At 44.4% G+C, this 23,293-nt stretch overlaps 1 protein-coding gene across 2 annotated transcripts in view; it reads right to left on the bottom strand.

The window, feature by feature from the left end:
* Positions 1 to 1,442: 1,442 nt before the first annotated feature.
* LOC146073846 (histidine--tRNA ligase, cytoplasmic-like) overlaps positions 1,443 to 23,293 on the bottom strand; it is a 36,344-nt gene continuing 14,493 nt past the window's right edge. Inside the window, exons 7-14 of one of the 2 annotated variants that reach the window (XM_083181376.1) lie at positions 22,188 to 22,295; positions 18,250 to 18,348; positions 14,088 to 14,181; positions 5,839 to 5,966; positions 5,495 to 5,758; positions 3,956 to 4,072; positions 2,195 to 2,341; positions 1,445 to 1,730 (exon numbers count right to left, since the gene is read on the bottom strand). In XM_083181376.1, the coding sequence (XP_083037502.1) occupies positions 1,653 to 1,730; positions 2,195 to 2,341; positions 3,956 to 4,072; positions 5,495 to 5,758; positions 5,839 to 5,966; positions 14,088 to 14,181; positions 18,250 to 18,348; positions 22,188 to 22,295 (1,035 nt within the window). In that variant the 3' untranslated portion in view covers positions 1,445 to 1,652. Of the gene's footprint in view, positions 1,731 to 2,194; positions 2,342 to 3,955; positions 4,073 to 5,494; positions 5,759 to 5,838; positions 5,967 to 14,087; positions 14,182 to 18,249; positions 18,349 to 22,187; positions 22,296 to 23,293 lie in introns of both variants that reach the window. The other variant, XM_083181377.1, reaches the window with a different exon arrangement.

The following is a 23,293-nucleotide window of genomic DNA, read 5'->3' as shown; positions in this document are numbered from 1 at the left end:
TTCCTGGTACGTTTTGTGATGTAGGCCATGCACCATTTTAGTTGCCCTTCTTTGTACAGTCCCTAATGTATTTATATCAGGGTTGCCGACCCTCCCGGAATTTGCGGGAGTCTCCCGAAAATCGGGTCCTTCCTCCCGGCCCCCGGAAGGGTGGGCAACCCTCCTGGAATCAGGGGGACCCCCACTGAGCCCCCCGATCACGGCATTTATATGCCGCAATCCGCGGGTCTCAGGGGAGGGGGCGGAGCTAAAACGGCACAATTGTGACATTTTAGCCCCGCCCCCTCAATGGATAACTGTTATTTCGGCTATTTGTTGTAATGGGGACGGGGCTTAATGACGTCACAGTTAAGCCCCGCCCCCAAAACGAGTAACGCAAGATTCCTCTCCGGGTTTCTCCCGGAGAGGATTTTTTCAAAGTCGGCAACCCTGATTTATATCCTTCTGGAGAAATGGCCTCCAGAACTGAACACAATACTCTAGGTGAGGTCGTACCAATGACCTATACCAGTGGTTCCCAAACTGTGTGCCGTGGCTCCCTGGGGTGCCTCAGGACACTTGCAGGGGTGCCCCTGGTTGGTGGTCCTGGACCAATTCAAATTATTTATAGTGAATTATTTATGGGCAAAGCCAGTGGTGTGTGTACAAACAGAAGCAAATCCTGCCCTTTACCACATAACTGAACCTAAGAATCACATATTATAAACCATATCTACTTAATATTATATGTACTGTATTCTGGTTTTCTTTTTGGTGTTTTTTTTGGGCCTAGGGGTGCCGTGAAAAAGTTCTGATACTGTAGGGTGCCGTGCATCAAAAAAGATTGGGAACCCCTGACCTATACAGTGGCATTATTACTTCTTTCTTCCTACTGCTGATACCTCTCCCTATGTAACCAAGCATCTGACTTGCCTTCTTCATTGCTTTGTTACATTGCCTACCTGCTTTTAAGTCCCCTGAAATAGTGACACCTAGATCCCTTTCTTCCTCAGTAGTTTCCATTATAGTGCCATTTATACTATATTTAGTCTTTGGATTTTTGAGTGCATGATTTTGCATTTTTTGGCATTCCTCTAACTTACCTAGATCCTCAATCATTTGTTTTACCCCTCCTGGTGTGTCTACCCTGTTGCATAACTTTGTGTCAGCTGCAAAAAGGCACATTTTACCCTCAATTCCATTTGCAATATCACCAATAAAGATATTAAAAAGCACCGGTCCAAGTACAGATCCCTGGGGTACTCCACTTGTAACCTTTCCCTCCTTTGCCTGTACTCCGTTTACTACAACTCTCGGTTTTCTGTCCTGCAACCACGCTCTTATCCATTCAACTATCTTAGAATCCAATCCCAAACTTTCAAGTTTATTTAACAGTCTGCGATGTGGGACAGTGTCAAAAGCTTAGTCTAGATAAACTACATCTACAGCCCCACCTTGATCTATTACTTTAGTCACCCAGTCAAAAAAGTCAATAAGATTTGTTTGAGATAAACCCCTCAATAACTAAACGAGACAATGTGCATTACAAAAACAGATTTTTTTTTTTACTCTTTATACACTTTTTAACCGGAAATAGAAATATTCTGATGCGTCCATATTTACACTGGTTTCTCTCGTTCATGTTTGGCCTGTGGAGCGTATTCTCATTTCACTCAATCACTGAGCGTCTGCTGAAGAATTTCCGTGCGCTTCCTGATTTCATCTACCAAGTTTTCCCTTGGCACATCAACCTGTCAGTAATGAAGAAGAACATTTAGTTGTAGCACAAATACAAATGAACCAATTTACAGTTTCAAGAGCGCAAATGAGTAATTTTGACGTCCAATTGTGTTACCGACTGCATTGATCTCGTTATTCAGACAAAGAATCAACTTTAAGCACAGGCTCAAGCCTATATAATGACAAGAGAGATCAACTTCTACCCAGTCTCCCGCCATACCAGATCTCATATGATCTAATAAAATCAGTGGCAGCCAAAGTGATGCGTTTCACACTTAATATTAGTGCCGCTTTAAGTTTTGAGCTCAAACTCCCAGAGAAGGTTTTGATTGGACATGACAAGCCCACATACAGTATAGTAAAACAATTGGCCAATCAAATTCCCCAGCGTCTATAGTGCAAAGGCCCTCGGCGAATGAGGACACATCTCTATGTGTTGTGTTTTTTCCCATTACGTTTCAGGTGTTTATCGTACCTCTTGTCGTGTTGTGACGTCTCTAAGCTTGACCACGCCGTCCCTCAGTTCCTGCTCTCCGATAATGGCCACCAGTGGAATCCCTGTCCTCTCGCAGTACTGCAGCTGGGTGAGTAATTTAGGGTGTCTCTTGTACAGCATTTCAGCCTGGATGGGGGGGCGAGGGGGGGGGGGGGGATAGTTAGAGGGATTTCCTGTAGGAAACTCATGCAAATACATGGCGAGCATACAAACTCTACGGGTCAGAATGAAGCCCCAGGTGCCAGTGTGGGAGACAGCAATGCTAACCACTGTGCTGGACAAGTTGAAGACATTTTAGAGCTGATAAAATAATTGAAATCAGTAAAACACCAGTTCATAGAGGGTCTTCTCTAACGGAGCAGATACAGAGGGACTGACAGACTTGCAGGAATGCACTGGGTGGGTTGGCTGATCCATATACTGTTAAAGGACGACATTATCGGCTTTCTACTTTTTAGCTAATCTAACCTGTATCAAATCCCATTAGGACAGTGTCCTAGAGATGTGGGAGGGGCTTTAGCTGTCTAAAGGCCCCCACACATCAGGACAACACTGGACCCAAACGTACAATCTCGACGGGTCGGGGCACTGTGCGCATGATGCGCGGTCCTGCTGGTCGTTAGGTCGGCACCCAGGACAGATGTGCTGCACGTCTGATCCGTCGGCTCTTATTACAGTCATATGTGCTTTTAAGCACACCCAATTACTCGTTCGACCGCTCCACGACCTTCATCCAGCATGAAGGTCGTCCTGATGTATGGCCAGCTTACGGGACTATGGGGTAAATGTATGAAGCATGGATAAGTGGTATGTATCCCCATATGTGCAAAGTGATAATTCTCCAGCCAATCAGCTCATAACGGTTAATTTACATATTGGAGCTGATTTGCTGGTGGATAGAATCTGATGTTCACTGATGTTTCTACTTGTTTGAAGTAAACTAAGCCATGAATCTTAACACGTCAGCTTATTGTTCCTACGTTAGAAGTCCACTAATCCTAATTGTATGACGCTAGACGGAATGGTTTGTTTTAATTTATACCACTGCATCTAATTAGACCAATGGCGTGTCTGTGGTTGCTTAGCTGCCGTGGTTTAAACAATTGCAACTAGTTTCATAGAATAGAAGCAAATAGCTGGTGTTGATGGTATGCGGTCCCTGGGTCAACAATATCTAGGTCAACAGTCACTACTAGGTCAACCACTGATGGTCGACAGTGGCTAGGTCGACAACTGGAAATGGTGGACATACCATAGGTCGGCATTGGCATGTTGACACAAGCTATAGGTCAACATGGACATGGTCATTACTTAAAAGATCAACATGAGTTTTTCATGTTTTTTTTTTTGGGTGTAGACCTACTTGGTTCATACTTTACTGTCCAAGTGGGCACAGAGTGAGAATATAAAAGTGTGCCGAGTCCAGCGAGTGGACGCAGTACACTTATACTGTGTCCATTTCGACATAGACACCAAAAAATGTGAAAAACTTGTGTCGACATTTTGAGTGTTTACATTTTTTTTTTTTTTTTACAGGATTGGCCGGTGTCCCGCACCTCGGACCCTGTTACAAGTGCCCCTGGATCCTCAACATTGCACATTGGAACCAATGTATTTCCCAATTCAAGCGCCATACAAATGTTTTTTTCCTGCAAGCTCTGACAATCTGAGTTTTTTAAAGAATTAACACAAATCAAAACTTCAAACCCTACAGATGCCCGCTGCAAAGAATCTGCTTACTTTAATCCCCGAGTTCCACAGTACGGTGAGAAGCGCCATCCGCTCCTCTAGGTGCCTGGCTTGTGCTGTTGCCACCAACACTTGCGTTTCAGTCGTCCGGAGATTTTCCTTAGACTCCTAAAGACAAGTTACAGTGTCATTTACTTCTGCAGATGAAGGACAGCTCTTCTAGCCATACAGAGCCGGAATCAGAGTTATGACAATAGCTGGGGGCGGGGTATAGAAGAGAGGGAGCCTGGGCTGCTGGGAGAGAAATCTTAACTATTTGGTGCCCAGACTCCAGCTCCTCAGGCTATACCCAGTGTGATCCCTGTGTCCCCTATGGAAGAAAGAGAAAAAGGAGAAGTTTGCTCTTGGAACAAACCATTTTGCAATGCAAGGGGTGCAAGTGCATTACATTTTTTTTATTTTGCTTAGCAAGCAGGGAAGATATGGGCTTCTTTGCAAATGCAGACACACACTCCAAATTCTATACACTGCTAATCAGAATAACTATATTAAACTCTAAAATAGATTATAATCGGAGGTGCTCAGCATTATTTTGGACAAACATGTGGGCCCACCAACAGCAGCCAGGTGACCTAATCTGGTGGATCCCCAACACTATGTTTAAGTCTAGGGCACGGGACCCTCCCCTCCCAGGCCAACATGGGTGAACCACCCCATAGCATCACACTAGTCATCTATCTTCTAGTAGATCTGAAGGACCAGTTTGGCCAGCCATGGTCTACCACATAATGGTCTCCTGATCTCACCTACAATACTTCAGTCCTATACAACTCTATTACAGTCTGTGGGGTAAAATGTATGAAGTTTGTAAAAGTGGTATCTATCCCCATAAGGAATGTTATGTACAAGGTGATAATGCTCCAGCCAATCAGCTCCTACCTGTCAATTTACATATTGGAGCTGATTGGCTGGAGCATTATCACCTTGTACATAACAGTCTTTGTCCAAGCTTCATACATTTACCCCTGTATTTATCAGGAGCTGGTTGGCTGGCACTTTAACTCTCTCTACTTTAGCTCTTTCCAAGGCTTAGTAATTCGACCCCTTAGCCTGTAGATCCTAAATAAACACATTGAAGAACCGAGCGCAAGAATATTAATTCTGGTTGTTATATTAGATCTAAGAAAACCTAAAACGGATGTGCACTAATGAAGGGGGACACAAAATATAGTTCATACTAAAAAGCCGGTCAAAATGACGGCTTCTGCAATGTCCTTTCACTTTGAGCTGTGACAGTTTTAACTTTCGCTTTGAGCTGTGACAGTTTTTAGCCCACAAACTCTCCACCCCCACCCCCAGTCCCTATCTGCTCCTACCTCCAATCTCTATTTTCCCAGCTACCTCTCTCCATAACCAGCAAGTTTGATTCAGATCAGTGCCCCTGCAAAAATTGCTTTCACTGCATTCTGCTATGCCATCTTTTAGCACACATAAGAGTAATAGGATGAGTCAAGTGGCCTCTAGTGGTCAATGGCCGTACTTCACCTCATAGAGGTATATATGATTATTTCTACAGTATTTAACGCTCACCTCTGCTCTTTTCTCTACGATGGAAAATATCCTCTCGATGCCAATGCTGAGTCCCACACATGGTACTTTCTTGCCTTTGGCATCAAACATCCCCACCAGGTCATCATAGCGCCCCCCAGCGGCCACACTGCCCAGGCTAACGTTACTGGCAGCTGCGGCGTTCGTGGAAATCTGTGGCTGCCGCCGGTCCTGCAGCAGTACCGCCTCGTAAATCACTCCGGTGTAATAGTCCAGTCCGCGGGCCAAACCCAGGTCCAACGTGACCTAACAGGAGAAAGTCTGGTTACATATGAAGGACACAGCGGTCTCAAGAGAATAGGCTTCGCAACAATGGCCACCCCCACCTTTTCTGCCACCCCGAAGATTTCCAGGTAGTGATATAGAAGTTTCAGGTCGCTCAGTGCTTCCATGGCCAGAGCATTCTGGGAAACCGCGGGATCGTTCCACAGCTGTTCCATCAGCGCCGGTCCACCTAAGATGACGGAACTATTTACATTTATTGTCCTGCGCTGCTACCCCGGATGGTACTAAAATGGTAAAATAAATCTGCAGATTACCGTACGAGAGTAAACGGATATAGTTCTAAACGGTAAAATAATTCCCATATTTTTCGTGTGTAGGTTTTATTGCCGTAAGTTACGGCGTGCAAATAAATGGTAGATATTCACGCACAGCAAGCTTATAAATATAAATAAATGTCTTAGATCCCTGCAAAGCAAGCTTATAAATATGAATAAATGGCACATATACCCGCACAGCAAACTTATAAATATAAATGTCAGCTGTTCCGTGAGCATCTGCCGCAACAGTCATATACAGAGAAGGAAAGATCTACTTAGCACTCACCCTATGTATTGTTTAATGGATGTGCATAGAAAAGAATACGAATAAGACAATGTTGTCTAAAAGTAAATACATTTATTGAATGATAACTAAAGTGAGGTGCAAATGTCAAGTCCTGGGTATCTCAACAGGAATAAGGCCAGCGAGGTATCACTCTGCCTGGCCTTAGTGCGGGGCTTAAGGGTATCTGAAGGGAACCCTTTATACCATAGACCCATTGGTAGGGATCTATGTCCAATGGCAGGTGACCGCAGCGGTCCCTGAAGGGGGTGGGGGTGGAGTGTGCGTCTGTGACGCGGTTTAAATCTGCTAGGGATGATGGATAAATTACAAATACTCTCATCATCTGGAGACTCTTTTGTTCCATCTTCTGGACATTACCAACTTCACCAACGGTGACTATTGTTTACCACTTATAAAGTCCACATTTGTAATTTATCCATCATCCCTAGCAGATTTACAAAGCGTCACAGATGCACACTCCACCCCCACCCCCTTCAGAGACCGTTGCGGTCACCTGCCATTGGACATAGGTCCCTACCTTGAAAAAGCTGAACATTCAGCGAAACGCGTCGGTGGGTCACTGTACTCCCCCTTCTTCCTGGCACACTTCTAAGGACAGCACCATCCTTTACCTCCATTGGCGGCTTCCAGAGATTGCCCTAACACCTTTGGCCAAATTGTCATCCTTTGAGAGGAAATCTTGCTTTGGATACCACAAACTGGGAAAGCTCCACAAGGTTCTTGATCATCCTCCAGCGACTATAAGATTCATCCATCTACAATTCCACAAAACTAGTGAGGACCACGGACCCAAGCCCGGAAAATATCCCAAATTCCAAGTGGTGAGATCCCAATCGCTTACTCTCATAAAATTGACATTGCCATTTATTCCAATCCTTTTCTTCCAAGGAGGACTGTCCAAAAACCCACATGCCAGATATATATACTGCATTTATTTTAAAGTATTTTACTGTGTATATTGTGTGTAATTACTCTTTTTTACAATTAAAAAATATGAAAATACAGGCAATCCCATATGTTTAATTTCATTTTGCGCTGCCATTTGTTTTTTGTTGTTGTATATTCTATTCCAGTGGTTCACTATTAACCACTAATTGGCAGCTGCTTATTTATGTACTGATAATTAAAAACACCTCACATCAGCGCCCGGTTCATTCACTGACTTGGTAAATACCCCCCTTTATTGAATAGGGCATGTTGGATCCATTCCAACAAATGAATGTCAGAATGGATCTCTCCCGTGTCCCAGTAAAGTCTGTTTATTAAAAAAAAAAAAAAAAACATGAACAATTCAGGTCTACTTTTTGACCTGCCGACATTTTAAATGTCAATATTATGACCAAGTCAGCATTTTGAACACGTCGGCATAATGAATGTCAATATTTTGAACGTGTCGGTATTTTGACCGTCGGTCAACGGTGGTCGTTACTTTAACGGTCAAGATTTTGACTATAGGTAAATTGACCACATCCCGTGAATACATCTGTTTGTGTATGTACTGCCGCTACAACCCAAGTTAAGATGATAGAGACGCCCAACAAGGACAAGCAATGAATGATCTGCAATGTCCCCGGCCACAACTGGAGAAGTGAGAATGAAATCATCAGCTTTGGCCATTGTGAGGTATCGCTATATTCCTTCAGGGCTATGTGACCAGGTTATTACTGCACTTTATATACGGCGAAAAGCTGCTCTGCGGTTTCCGAGCTCTCCTCCAAGGCAGCATTGGCCCTTTAAAAAGACTTAATGATTTTTGCGTATTTATGAGGGGGAGGGACCGGCCATTCAAATCCCAAGTGCAGTGTTAATTTCCCGTCAGTCAAAATACCAACCACCATTGGGCAACAGTCAAAATACTGACACGTTCAAAATGCCGACATGGTCAGAATGTCAACATGAAAAATGTCACCATGTTAAAAAGGTCGACCCAATTTCTTTTGTTTGTGTCTATGTCAACAGAAGTCGACATGGCCACCGTATAAGTGCACCGCTGCGCTCGCCATGCTTAGGGAACCAAGGTAACTCTATACCTCTTTGCCCACTTGGACCGTGAAGGAAGTCGGTTTCAAAGAAAAAAAATCATTAAAAACGTGTGCCGAATTTTTGACATGTCGACATTTTAAATGTCGACATTTTGACCCTGTAAGCGTTTGATCATGTCAGCATAATTCATGTGGTCATTTTGAACGTGTCGGCATTTTGACTGTCGGTAATATGGGTATGTGTCCTTGGGTCAATCCATGTTAGGTCGGCATGCATTGGGTGGCTTAGATCGACACATGAAATAAGTCGACATGGCAACATCAATTTTTAAAAAAAAATTTGTCCCAAATGTCGACAAAGTCGACACGGACACCTTCAGAGTGTACCGTGTGCCCTCGCATGGTTTGCTGCGCTCGCCATGCTTCGGGCACACTATTCTACTCTCCCTCCATGCCCTAGTGGACGGAAGGGCGTGAAATACCGCCAGTCGGCTCAAAAAAATCCTGTGAAAAACTAATGTCGACATTTTGACCATCAACCTAGCCACTGTTGACCTAATGATTGTGTCGACCTTCCAGCCCTAACGTAGCCATGTTGACCTTCAGTGGTGGACCCAAAGCATGTCGACGTAATGGCCGCATACTGGTAATATGACTGCATACCGTGTTAAGGACCCCTTGCACATTTGCTTGGCAGCCAATAGGAGCTTAGAATACATACTGCATCTAGAACACCCCCAAACGCTGAGGTCGGGAGTCAGGACAGAAGTGCGTCCATCACACCCCTAATCGGATTGTATGGAATAAAGTTACTTTGCTGGAGAACAGTCACGTACAGTAACAAATCATGCGCAGCCGAACGGGGAGAGGACACGGCAAAAAAAATAAATAATAAAACACTTGTCACAATCCCAATTTATCGGCTCCTTGGAAACAGTAAGACGTCAGGGGACGAATAAACAAATGGTGACTATTAAAATGCTATTTTGCTGTAGAGGCTGCAATTCTAATCCCATTGAAATAATCCCATAAGCCTATATTCTATTGCCGTCATTTATATATGTTAGCGTTAAGTAGCGGATTGCGGAGAGATGTATTTAGTCATTAACACTTTACTTACTAACAGAGAGTTACATAGCGCACACATATTCCGCAGCGCTGTACAGAGAACATTTGGCCATCGTTCCCAGCCCCAGTGGAGCTTATGCTGGGTATGCACTGGACGATTCCTGGCGCGGCTGATCTTGGTCACTAGATCAGCAGTGCGCGGGGGAACCATATAGTGCATACACACGGACATCAGTGATGTCACTGGGACCCCCGCACCGTACATACATTGTTGACTAAATGGTCAACATTGAGCTGCATGTAGAGACGACGACTAGGGGAGTAACAAGTATCGTTAACAATATCAACATCGCGCAAATCATGAACGATCTATCGGCCACTGTGTACTCAGCATAACAGTCCATGGGGGGGGGGGTGGTGTAATTAGCTTAGCAAAACACACAGTTCCCCCCCCCAAAAAAAAAAAAATCATTTTTTATTTTGTTTTGCACAATTCAATTATACCCCATTTTTTGTTCCTGAAAATGATTAAATTATTGGGTGAAAATATATAAGATCACTAAAAATGTCACCGACCTGTGTGTTTTTGATATCGTGGCCACAAAAATGGGGCTTTTTAGGGCCGATTATCGGGACTTTTTATTGTTGAGGGTGTGCTAATGACATTTCATACCGCAAATGCAGAGTCTCACCGGGACTTTGAAATGGTTCAGTCCTGGTCCGACCCTGCATGTGCGGCCTGCTCAGATCGCATCAGCGAACCACCAATATTGTGCCGGTTCGCTGATGTCATGTGGGGGCGCGGCGGAGTGTCATCAGGGGCTGGGAAGGAGGCAGCACTTAGAGCTGGCGCTGCCTCCTCCATAGTGTGAACGGGAAACGGGTCGCTCGACCCGATTAACCCGTTCACACTGCACAGCAATGAACCGGTAACAACAACTGGTACATCCGAGGGAAACCTCGCAGAAACCAGGAGGAAATATATACTCTACATGGTAGGAATCAAACCCAAGACCACAGTGACGTGAGGCGGCAATGCTAACCACTACACCAACTATGGTGGGATTTAATATATTTAATCAACTGATTAATGTGCCATAGTTTCTTACAGACATCTGACCTGCACTTTACTGAATGAGTGCGAATACAGAATGAGCATCTAGTAATCCAGCTGTATAAGTGATTGGAGGAGAGGGACTTGTCTGCCTGCTAATATCCAGTCTGATTTTATTACCCCGTTTGTCCCTAATTGCGCAGCGCTACAGAATATAAAACTCCAGCCTGAAGATAAACTTTATTATTTTTTCAATCATTCATTAAATGCTCTTAAAAACAAGGAGAACTTAATATTCCCGAACTGTCGACATAATTTAAACACTCTCCTAAAAAATGTCTTCCATGCGCGCTGAATATTGATTGATAAATAAATATACTCTAAACTTTACAATCAGAATTCCGTCTCGCCTGCTTACTATGTACGAATATAAATATCCTGGAGGAATTTCAACATCTCCCAGTTAGAAGTTTTGTTTAATAAGTTAAATGAGGTACTTGTTTCCTAGCACGGCGCCCATCGCATCGCATACCATAAGGCATACGATGGTATGTTATACAATTTAAAATTGTATACCATCGAATTGTATGGCATTGTATGGCATATACAATGGTATACGATTTGAAATTGTATAAGCACCCTAATGGGTGTTTTCAATGTTAAATGTGCCCCCTATAAGATAAATAATTGTATAAGCACCGTAATAGGTGCTTACAAAGTTAAAAGCACCCCCACGCCACCCGTACTATCAACGGCAACCCGAAGCGTGGCGGTACGCGTCCTCCGACCTTTTCATACCCCCACTATCCACGTCGGCGTGGATTCTATTCAGTGTGGCGAGCGCAGCGAGCCCTGCAGAATACATGTGAAGTAATGCGCGTCCGCTCGCCACGCTTCGAGCTCGTTGGCTCGCTGCGCTCACCACACTATCTAGAATCAACTCCACGCCGGCGTGGGTAGTGGGGGTATGAAAAGGTCGGAGGACGCGTACCGCCGCCCCTCGCGGGCTCACTGCGCTTCGGGTTGGCATTGATAGTGGCGGTGGCGTGGGGGTGCATTTAACATTTTAAGCACCTATTAAGGTGCTTATAGAATTAAAAATCGTATAGGGGGACCATTTAACATTGAAAAAAACCATTAGGGTGCTTATACAATTTAAAATCGCATCACATTGTATGCCATATACATTGGTATACAATTTTAAATTGAATACAATGCCATACGACTGAATATCGTGGGCGCCGTGCTAGGAAACAAGTACCTTAAATTATTATTTATTGTGATAATTTATCAAATAATTCCATTAAATTAGCCATAAAATGCGGTTTTCGCAGTAAAAACTGAGATTATAATGCAAACCATGATAAGGCCCTATTCAATTGCCCGTGATAAATTACAGGTGAGAATTCTTTATAGTTTTACCGCAAACTTCCCTTTTAAGGGAAAATTGTCTGGATTTGATATATGACCCCTGGGACACCCCCCGTGAATGGCTGATTAGACATTTGAAAGTTTTTTAATTAACTTCAAATCTCCCAATACACATCATCTTTGGAGTTCATAAAAATGCAAAGTGATAGAAATTGTGGTAAAAGTATGAGACCAGGTATCATGAGTGTCTTTTTCGCTTGCGGGTGGAATTTATCTTTTCTTTTTTCAACATTAAATTTTTATTTCAAATTTTCACAGGAATAACAAGGGGGTAACAAAGAAAGGTTACAAAGGGATCCCCCAATTTCATTTGAGTGCTTATTTTGCTCAAAAACACTTGCTTTCTACACTTACCTATTGGATTCCGTAAGAACACCAGGACAGAACCTTTATTTTACTTTTTTTTTATTCTATAAAAAATGCATATAACACCTTGGCTTCTTCCCGCAGCGCGAGTCCCCACACAGGCTGTCTCCTTTGCCACAGCGCAACTCTCTCCGCAACGCGACTCCCTCTACAGCCCAACTCTGATGTAGCAGTGTGACCTCCCCCCCCTCCTCCCGCTGCCCTCTAAACCCTCCCACAGTCTAACTTTTCCCCCCAGCACCTGATGTGCGGGACCATCAAGTGTCGGTATATAGGTGGTGTACCTGTTTCAGAATGGGATCATTTGGTCTACAGCAAGTTGGTCAACAGTCATTAGGTCGACACCATTAGGTCGACATGGTCCTAGGTCAACATGGTCTAGGTCAACAGTCAAAAGGTCGACAGGGGGTTTTTCACTGTTTTTTTTTACCTGAATGTCGACACAGTCGACATGCACACTGGTTAAAGAGAACCGCGTCCCCTCGCTGTGCTTGCCATGCTTCGGGTACGGTGCCTTCCTAAGCTCGGCAAACTATTTTATTCTCCCACCACGCCCTAATGCTTGTGACGACCTAAAGCCATGTGGACCTAGAACCATATCGACCTAATGGTGTCGACCTAGAACCATGTCGACCTAACGATTATCGACCAACTTTCTGTAGACCAAATGACCGTATCCCCCCAGTTTCCGGTTTTGGCAATTTTGCACAGTCACTGTGTGCCAATGACCTTTCATACCGCAAATGCAGAGTCGCACCGGTTACCCAGGCTAAATTTCAAGTCCGCGTTACCCAGGCTAAATTTCTTTAACAGGGTAATGTCGGCTAAAATAAAAACATGATAAACTTATATCGACCTTTTGACTGTTGACTTACTGCGTTGTTTCGACCTTCCAACACTGTCTACCTTAGTCATGTTGACCTATTTCGTGTGTCAACCTTCAGTGGTGGCCCAATGCAAGTCGGCCGAACAACCATATACTCTAGGGCAGGCATGTCCAAACTGTGGCCCTCCAGCTGTTGTGAACTACACATCCCAGCATGCCTTGCCATAGTTTTAGCATTCCCTAATAGCAAAACTGTGGCAAGGCATGATGGGACTTGTAGTTTCACAACAGCTGGAGGGCCATAGTTTGGACATGCCTGCTCTAGGGACAACCTCTCTACTTAATGTCACTGGAAGATTTGCAATATCTCCCCCAGGTGGGGTGATGCGCCAGAACAGGAGGGCATGTCAATCAGACGGCGCGAAATAATTGCTACTAGCAACTTCTCTATCCCACTCAAATGTTTGTATGGCACGGATGGGGAACCTTTGGCCCTCCAGATGCTGTTGAACTACACATCCCAGCATGCCCTGCTACGGTTTTGCTATTTGGCCATGCCAAAACTGTAGCAGGGCATGCTGGGACGTGTAGTTCAACAGGGCCAAAGGTTCCCCATACCTGCCCTAATGCTAATTTCAGTCGCAATCGTGTTTTGTTTAGAATGCCCAATTAAACGCACGGTGGGTTATATGCTATTTGACTGTCCTGTAATATATTTCCCGTCCTCGGCTGAAGAATTCCGTTATTAGATCCATAATTTATTCCTCTGTCTCAATGTGCTGGGGTTCTACATTTTCCTGATGTATTTCCACAGGCATAACTGCACTTTAATTAGCTTCCACTAGATAAATATCTTCCGCTTGGTCCAGACTTAATTATTCCGTGTTGCAACGTATGCAAAAAAAAAAGAGAGACGCTGAAGGTACACAACTGCCCTTTCGGTCTCACAGCCTTTCATTTATCATCAGCACCTTTAAGAACGGTCCCCATGCTTCATACCGGTAAGTCTGATGTATTCTCCTACGCGGTCTACAATCTCCGGCCGAAGCGCCTTCTCTTCCATCATCTCGCTCCTGACCTTGTCCCAAGGAATCTGGAATACATAAGTTACTCGTTTTGCGTTTTACAGAATTATAGGTGTCACCGAGAACATAAGCGGAGACAAGAAATCATTGAAAAAAAAAAAAAATGTCACCCAGACCGTCCGTGACATCAGGGGAGTAAAAATAGAGTGTGATCTCTGCAGTTGCCAGGCACGTTTGGATTTCGGCAGGGTTACGAGAACGTGGTCTGTTTTCTTACGCATCAACTTATACAGACCTTAAGTGTCGCTGGTAGGTCAGGCCTAAAATGATATCGCTGCATAATCCGATACATTTATCACCCTAAGCGAGGCAGTTATTTTTTATTCCACTCCTTGCGTTTGTATGTACTTCGGTGTGCAACATTATTTAACGTCAAGTTCTCTCCCTTCTGTTATATCTCTCAGTCCGTACTGAGCTACTTGTGGGTTACTAGACCCACTTGGGTATACGAGACATGTGGGTGTGAAAGGGTTAATCAAAACGAGTCACCATGTTAAAATCCACCCCAAATATTTATCACGCTCACTATTAACTACCATGCAATGCGACCACCAGTTTTAGTATGAGAGATAACCACTCTCTTTGGGGAAATGGTCATTCGGTCCAGATGCATTGGGTCGACAACTGAAGGTTGACGGGCTGGGCTGGGATCGTTTTGTCTACAGCAAGTTGGTCAGCAAGCATTAGGTCGACATCACTAGGTCGACATGTGGAAAAGTAGACATGGGTCTAGGTCGACATGAGTTTAGGTCGAAAGGTCATTAGGTCGACACAAGAATTCGGTCGACAGTCAAAAGGTTGACATTGGGTTTTTCACTGTTTTTTTACTGAATTTCGACACAGTCGTCATGGACACAGTTTCAGGTGTACCGCATCCCCTCGCCGTGCTTCGGACACACTAATTTATTCTCCCACCACACCCTAGTGGATGGTCGGGCATTAAATACCGCCTGTCGGCACATGTCGCTCAAAAAATGTCGGCTCAAAAAACAGTGAAAAACACCATGTCGACATTTTGACTGTCGATCTAGACACTATTGACCTTGACCAATGTCGACCTAGACCCATGTCGACCTAGTGGTATCAACCTAATGCGTGTCGACCAACATGCAGTAGACCAATTGACCGTATCCCGACAGGCCTTAAGTTGAAACCTGAATTTGGTAGACATGGGTAAGGCCGAAATAATGCTTGCGTCGACCGTGATCTCTTGACTGTCTATACGCTGAACCCGGCCAAATGATCCACAAAAACGTCATTTCTTTTCTTTTAAAAGTTGCAGACATGACCAGGAGAGGGCGCTGCAGGTTCTCACACAATAATACCAATTCCTATACATGCTGGCCGAGAGACGCCTCACTTTCTACATATACAGTAGCACAGATTGTGTATTGTCCCTCATTTATACTGTATGTTATCTAATACAGAATAACATCAAAACCTACCCATACAATCTCATCTACTGGCAATCTCATGACACGAAAATGCTCCAGAACTGGAACATTTACCTGGTGCGCGTGGGAAAAATCAATTTCATCTGCCAAATAATCATTGTAATGAAACTAAACCGAGAGACGGAGGAATCAATGATTTAAAGAATGTGCCCACCTAGACCAGAAATGTATTATGTACGCCCATAGACGCTACTGCAAGCTGGAAATAATCACTTTACAGTGAATGAGATTATTTTTCCAGCCCAGGTTGGTGGATGAATAGGGAAAAGGGGGGGGGGGATCGGGGAGGCTGGGCAGACATGTGCCTCTCTATCTGCCCGGATCACACCAGCTAGTGGCCCTAGGGCAGGGAAATTAGTGCTAAAGGGGAGAAGTGACAAATGACAGTAATAAGGGGAACCAAACATGGTCTAGTGCAGTGACTCTGGCGTGGTTTGGACACGGCGCCAGTCGTGACAATCATTATGTCGCCATTTGATAGATCAAGCAGAATGTCGACTGCGATTGTTTCAATGTCCCCGATATTAACGTCGACACCTACAAAACGTCAATATCGGAAATGCCGACACTGTCGCGCTGTCGAGGCTTTATGGGTTAAGGACAGAATCCATAAGGGGAAAAAAAAACAGTATGTTGACATTCGAACAGTCAGGGCATATTCATAGTGACGACATTATCACCATGCCGACAGTCTAATGTCATCATAATAAATATCAGGTATATATAACAAACCAGCATCCGGTCCTTGGGTTGACCACAAGAATGGTAGAAATACCTTAGGTCGACAATGTCAGAAGGATGACACAAGCTTAAGGTCTACATGGACATAGTCGGCATTTAGAAGGTTCCCATGTGTTTTTCATGTTTTTTTTTGTTGTTCAGACCGACTTTGCTATCCATGTGGGCATAGGCAGCCTGATTCTGATTCACTTGCAAAGCAAATTCTCTCTCTCTAAAGGTGCCCATACACTAGTAAGATTTATCTTCAGATCTGGCTGGTTATGGATGAGTGACAGTTTGGCAGTTTTTCAGCTTTTCCAAGCAAATGGTCAACTGCCATTTGCTCTCATCCATAACCATGTTTTTGTTCCAACCAGACAGATCTGCAGATAAATCTGCAAGTGTATGGCCACCTTAAGCATGGCGAGAGCAGCGGTACAGTTACATGGTGTCCATGTCGACCGACAAAAAAAGTTTTCAACCCCATGCCAATCTTTTGAGCGTCGACCATGTTCAAGACCTTAAGATTGTTTTCGAACGTCTGTCAATGTTGACATATGGTATATTGAAGGTGTTGACCTAGTCACTGTCGACACCTACAAAGGGTAGACAGTGACTGCGGCGTGAGGCACTTCAGGAGGCCGATGACTGAGAGTAAATTAATATTCCTATCTATCTATCCTACTCCTCACCTCTATGGTGAAGTACCGCCAGTGACCACTAGAGGCCACTCAGCAGACCACATCTTTGTGTGCTAAAATATGCCATAACAGAAAGCGAAAGCAATTTTTGCACAAACACTGATCTGTATCAAACAGAGGGAGCTGTGAAGACAGAGATTGGAGCTGGGAGCAGTTAGGGACTGGGGGTGGTGGGGGTTGTGGGCTAAAAACAGTCAGAGCTCAAGGGGAAGTAAAAACTGTCACAGCTCAAAGTACATTGCAGAAGCCGACATTTTGATGTGCTCTAGTGAAGCCTATAAAAGCCTCCTCGATGTGTGTGTATTCATAAGAATGCAGCTTGAAAAATTTGACCTAGAGGCCTATAAAAACAGACACCTCCATTCACTTGTAGACAACGGCTACAACTTTAAATCTTTCTATGTGGCACAAGCAGAACGTAGCACAGTCATACAGAGGAATCTTACAAAACAACAGCTGCTTGTTTGGTATTTATCAAGCAGCCACGATCCTATCTCCCGTGGGATAATATTAATTTTCGCTCTGTTATTCCGCGGGGCTGGTTCAGCGCCCATAATGCCGGTTTGTGACACTGATGTATCAACTCTCGCACAGACAGAGCAGCGGATCACAAGGGAATATATTAGGGGATTGACGAATGCACCGCTCGGCAAAGAGTAATAAAGAATACATTTGGAGGGGACTTTGTAGCGCAGATCAATGCGCACTTCATCACAATGCAGCCGGCAGAATCCGATGCATCTTGTGCATCATTACAAGTAACGCTCAATCACTGCGCTCTCCAGACAGGATGGGCCCGGAGATTAATATCTGCCCCGCACAACTTAATCTGTACCTGGCAAGACTGACAATTATTTGTGGCATGTCCACTTTGTACTGAGTAATAGTGATGGCACAGGATGATGGATTTCTGATCGCGGCCTTGTTATCGGTAAGGGCTCTGCAATCATGAGCTGATGGGATTCCAATTTTTTCGGTGACACGCTGCTTTTTTGAAGTATATACATAGCGCTTAGGGAAACGCCTGGCCATTAGGATGATCTTAAGATTTTTCATGACCATCGTCGGTTTTAATGCCGTATAAATAAAGTTGTGCTTGTGCTGAGTTTGCAAAAATGAGAAAAGAAAAAAAAAAAACAACAAGAAGTAAAACAAATCTTTATAAGTCGTTCTAGAAAAATAGCAAAACGATGGCAATTACCTTGTCAAGCTTGTCGATGGAGGTACACACGGTTCTGAAATCGGGGTCTGGAACACCGCAAACGCTAAGAATTCCAGACAGTAGTCTTCTGTCATTTACCTAGTGGAAACAGATTGTTCTATTCAGTATAGTGCACTGGAAAAGCTTTTCAAAATGAAAAAAGTTTACGTTGCCCATAGCAACCAATCAGATTCTATCAATCATTCAACTATTGCATCCTAGTCAATGATAGACAGGATCTGATTGGTTACTAAGGGCAACATCACTGTTTGATTTTTAGAAGCTTTATTAGATTTACCCCTAAGTAGGACAGTGAGGGGTCATTTAATAGCACAGGTGCCTCTTCCTAACCAATCCGCTTTCATCTTTCTAGTGCATGTTTGACTAGAAAGCCAGATATTTAAATGGTTGCTATTGGTGAGATTTGTACTTATGTACCCAGCCTGAGAGGGGAACTGTATCAAGTCTTGGAGAGAGCTAAAGTGGAGAAGTAGCCAATTGAATTAGCTTCTAACCGTCATTTATCTATCCCAGTTTTTGAGAGGACGGTTAAAAATGGATTGGTTGCTATGGGTGACTGTTCTACTTCATCTCTCTTCAAATGGGCATTACTATAAAAAATATTTGTATTTCAGCAGAGATACAGATCAGTCTGTGCTAGAAGCACCACAACAGAGCATGACACACCAGGCAGGAAAGAGAAACTAGATGGGTTTTAAAAAGTGCAGGGGGCTAGAATGATCACCATGGGCCTTATTCAGACCTGATTACCGAGTTGCAGGTGACTGCAAGGAGAAAGATAAAAGAAAGAAAATCCACCCTGTGCAAATGACGTGAATATCTTAATTTTGAATCTTTAAAGCCCCACCCCCTGCCGACAGACTCGGGAATCACAACGTTTCTGTGGCATGGGGGCGGAGCTTGGTGACATCAGCCTCATCCCGGCCCCCTCCACGTGTTGTCTCTCCAGGCTTCTCCCGGAGAGGCAACTATAAAAGCAAGCAAGTATGGGCCCTACATCTATATCAGCAGTGTGCGGAAACAGAAAGCTTCACCAGGCGAAAAACATCTGCCCCTTTATTTACAAATAGAGCGTCAGCTTCTTTACTGGTTGTTAGCAGTGCGCTTGGGGATATTTTGGTTTGTCCTTAATAATATGTTTACTGTAACCTACGTAGTTTCCCACAGAATACTCATTAATCTCCACCTTTGTTTTTCAGTTGTTAGACCGGGCTCAAAGCAAGTTGTTTGGACTTGCTGCAAACAGACAAAAAGCATTAGAAATAACAGTAATAAAGCAATTCCACAGGCGTGTTCCTCAGTTACAGGGGGCTGAGTGGTCATGCACATTATGTTCTCTCTTCCCTGTACTGTGGGTCACCTTAAATTTAGATAAAAGCTACACAGTGAAGATTGGTGGAAAATGTCTATGCTGCGTCACTGCCTCCAGAGGGCGCTGTGCACAACCACATGCTGATAATACAAGGGATAGAGTGGAATATTAATATTTATTCTTGAACCGGTCATATAATATACCAGTTCACTAGTTATAGTTAGTGCCAAGAGTTGATCTTTTTCCCCCTGTGTCTCTCATCTTTGTCCCCCTATCTACCCATTTCTCATTTTCAAATGTCCCATTGACATCCTCGTCTCCAGGTGTCTTATTCCTGTGTCCCTTACCCCCATGGGGAACTGCTGCTGTCAGTGAGGAGGGGATGAACTGCTGTCAGCAAGGTGGGATGTGCCACTGTCAGTGAGGGAGCAATGTGCTGTTGTCAGGGCAGCAGGCAGTGTCATAACTAGATATTTTGGTGCCTTGGGTCAGAAAGAGAATTGGTGCCCCTTTTCCCCATTTTCAAAACATTGACAGCACGCCGGAGTAGGCAAGCTCCAAAAATAAGGGGATGTAATTTTTTGGAGAAAATGTGTGGCTACACAATAGTACCAATTCACATTACACCACCCAGTAGTGTCCATTATTCACATTACCCCATACAATAGTGTCCATTATTCACATTACACCACACAGTAGTGTCCATTATTCACATTACCCCATACAGTAGCATCCCTTATTCACATCACACCTCACAGTAATTTCCATTATTTACATAACACCTCAAGTAGTGTCCTTTAGTCATATTACACAGTACGGTAGTATCCGCTATTCACATCTCACCCACAGTAGTGTCCCTAATTAACATTATACCTCACAAAAGTGTCCCATACACTGCACAGTAGTGTCCCATATTGACATTACACTGCAAAGCAGTGCCCATTATTCACATTACACCGCAGAGTAGAGTCCCTTATTTCCATTACACCACACAACAGTGTCCCATTTTGACATTACACTGCACAGTAGTGCCCCGTATTCACATCACACCCAACAGTAGTGTCCATTATTTGCATTTGTAGTACCACAGCAGTTGGTGAATCACAGGTGGCTTGCTTGCCTTGTCTATGTATATTTTATTTGGTTAGCTAGCAACACAGCTGCTTAAGAGTATACTATAATCCACTCTATCTCAGTGTCTAAGTGTACTTCTTCATCAACGAGGGGGCAAAACACACTGCCTCAGGCAAGGATGGGGCCCCTTGTGTTGTGGGTTTACGGTACCTCCTGAATTCTGGGGCCCAGTCCCCTCGGCCACAATCCACAACTTAAGTTGAAGTTCTGCAGCTTTGGCTTCAGTCTGACACAGTCACAGAGCCCACGGCGCTCACCGTATATGGCTTCTGCCACGGACAGCCCCTCTCCATTGATCCTCATCCCACTTCTCTAGCCCTGTCTACCACCCCGGTGGTCTGTGGCTCTGCTTTTCATATCATGCAGCCACTTCATCCCAGCAGGGCGTGGTCCTGGGATGGACCATTCAGTATCATTTAGATGAGGGTACGGAGGAAGGCAGGCGCTGTGCACATTGTAGCCTCCGCTTCTATATCTAGCAGCAGAGGGATGTGGACAGCGGATGCTCCGGTCTGATATGTGATTGGTGCAGGTGAACAGCAGTCTCCATAGCAACTGCACCCCCCTGCGCCCATGGTAGCTATGCCCTTGAACACAATATATATTGGAGGATGTAGTTTAAATTAGATATGTGTTGTGTGTGCTTCTCTGTTGTCCCTGCCTCCCATGGTACCTGCCTTGCTCTGCCTGTCACTGATATACACTGCTCTCCTAAGGTCATGCTTGCAGCCAGCTGTAATGTGTAATGTCATGGTGTGGCTGGCAGAAAAGTAGCTGGATGCACCGCTACTATTATACATTGGAGCAGTCCGCATAGCTGGTAGCCGCAGTACAGGATCACAGGTGGATGCGGATGGTATTGCACCACAAGACAAATGTGCTGTGTGCTGAGAACCATCCGCGCCACCCCAGTTTAGGCATAGCCATCATTGCCATCGATTGTTGCCCCATCGATGTCAAAACTATTCTACATCGGCCATAAACCATCGATGATTTTGAATCATCGATGGTCGATGGCCATCCCTACCCCAGTTATGGCCCTGGCGACACGGATGGGCTGCTGTCAGTGAGGTCATTATCAGTAGGGCCGCGGTACTTCAGAAGGCCGCTGTAGGCAAATGAAACAAGCAAGTACAATAAGGACACGTTTTTAGTTCTGTTGTCAGCACTGTAGAGCATGTGGCCCGGTTCTGCCGATATGAACTTGCCCGTGACCGGGGATGACCACTGTGTCACAGGTTAGGTAAGTGCACGGCGAGATCAGAAGGAAACACGGCGACTTCTGCAGAACACAGTGACACGAGGTGCCGCGCCAGGAAACGCCACGGAAATTCAATTTATTGCCAATTATATACCTCCCAGAAACAACAGAAGGTGGGAACACCTATGACATTGTACAACGCAGAAAAACATATGTATTTGCTTTCATTCCATTACATGGGATTCTTATTTGTTTCAGATCAGCACTTACCTTAATGAGAAAACCTCCCAGTTCCAGCTCGCTGAGTATCTCATACATAATCTTCAGACACTCGGCATCTGGGATCATGGGGTCGTGCTGTCCGGCAATGTCAAAATCCTGCCATGAATATGCATGGTGGGATCAATAGCGACACAGGGCAGATGGGGTTACATTTACAAACTCATACATTTTACAACAGATAAATAGTACTGCAAACAGGATTTGATACTGCCGGCTTGTTATACCGTCCTCAGACAGCGTGCAACGCCGTCCGTTCCAGCAGCCGCTGACACAAACACGGAGCGGTTAGATCAATGCCGAGTTTTGTTAAAGACCCGTCTTTAAAATATATACATTTATAATAATGAAACGGTTTGTTCTCCTTTGTGACCCGTTCTTTTCTGGGGGCCGATGACAGTTTGATATTCAGAATTTACAATTCATTCCTAAAACTATGATTCCTAGCCACGTAACTCCCATTTTCTACCCCCTTCACTGGCTGCCCAAAAAACAGTGAATCATTTTCAAGATTAACTAAGCCCTACATGACCAAGGCCCCAGGTACCTGAAACAGCTTCTGATTCCATACTGTCCCACCCGATTACTGCGATCTGTAGAGGAGAGACCTAGGATCTCCCGTAATTCATCTGGGGGGTCGAGCTTGTAGCCATGCGGCTCAGACTCTATGGGACTCACTTCCCCGCACAGTTCCAGAGACCCCCTCTCTAGAATCCTTCAAAAACAGACTCAAGACTTTCCTGTTTACTCAAGGATTTCCGTAATTCCTTTAAGTTTAGTTTATGAAAAGCTTTTCTGTCCTTCATTGTTCCTGTACTGTATTACATTTATTCTATCTGTTAAGCGCCTTGACTCCTATTGGAGAAAGAGCGTTATAGAAATAAAATTAGGTACTTGTGTATTTTGGCGGCGCCCATCGCATCGCATACCATAACGCATACGATGGTATGCGATGCGACGCGATATCGTACGATAGTGCACGATGGCATACAATTTTGAAATTGTATGCCATTGTACATGGCATACAATGCCATACGATGCAATGCGATTAAACATTGTATAAGCACCCTAATGGGTGCTTATACAATGTTAAGCAC

Source organism: Crinia signifera, chromosome 4 (assembly GCF_055691185.1).
Source record: "Crinia signifera chromosome 4, ASM5569118v1, whole genome shotgun sequence".
NCBI classification, from domain to species: domain Eukaryota; kingdom Metazoa; phylum Chordata; class Amphibia; order Anura; family Myobatrachidae; genus Crinia; species Crinia signifera.
This window is presented reverse-complemented; position numbering and strand designations above follow the sequence as displayed.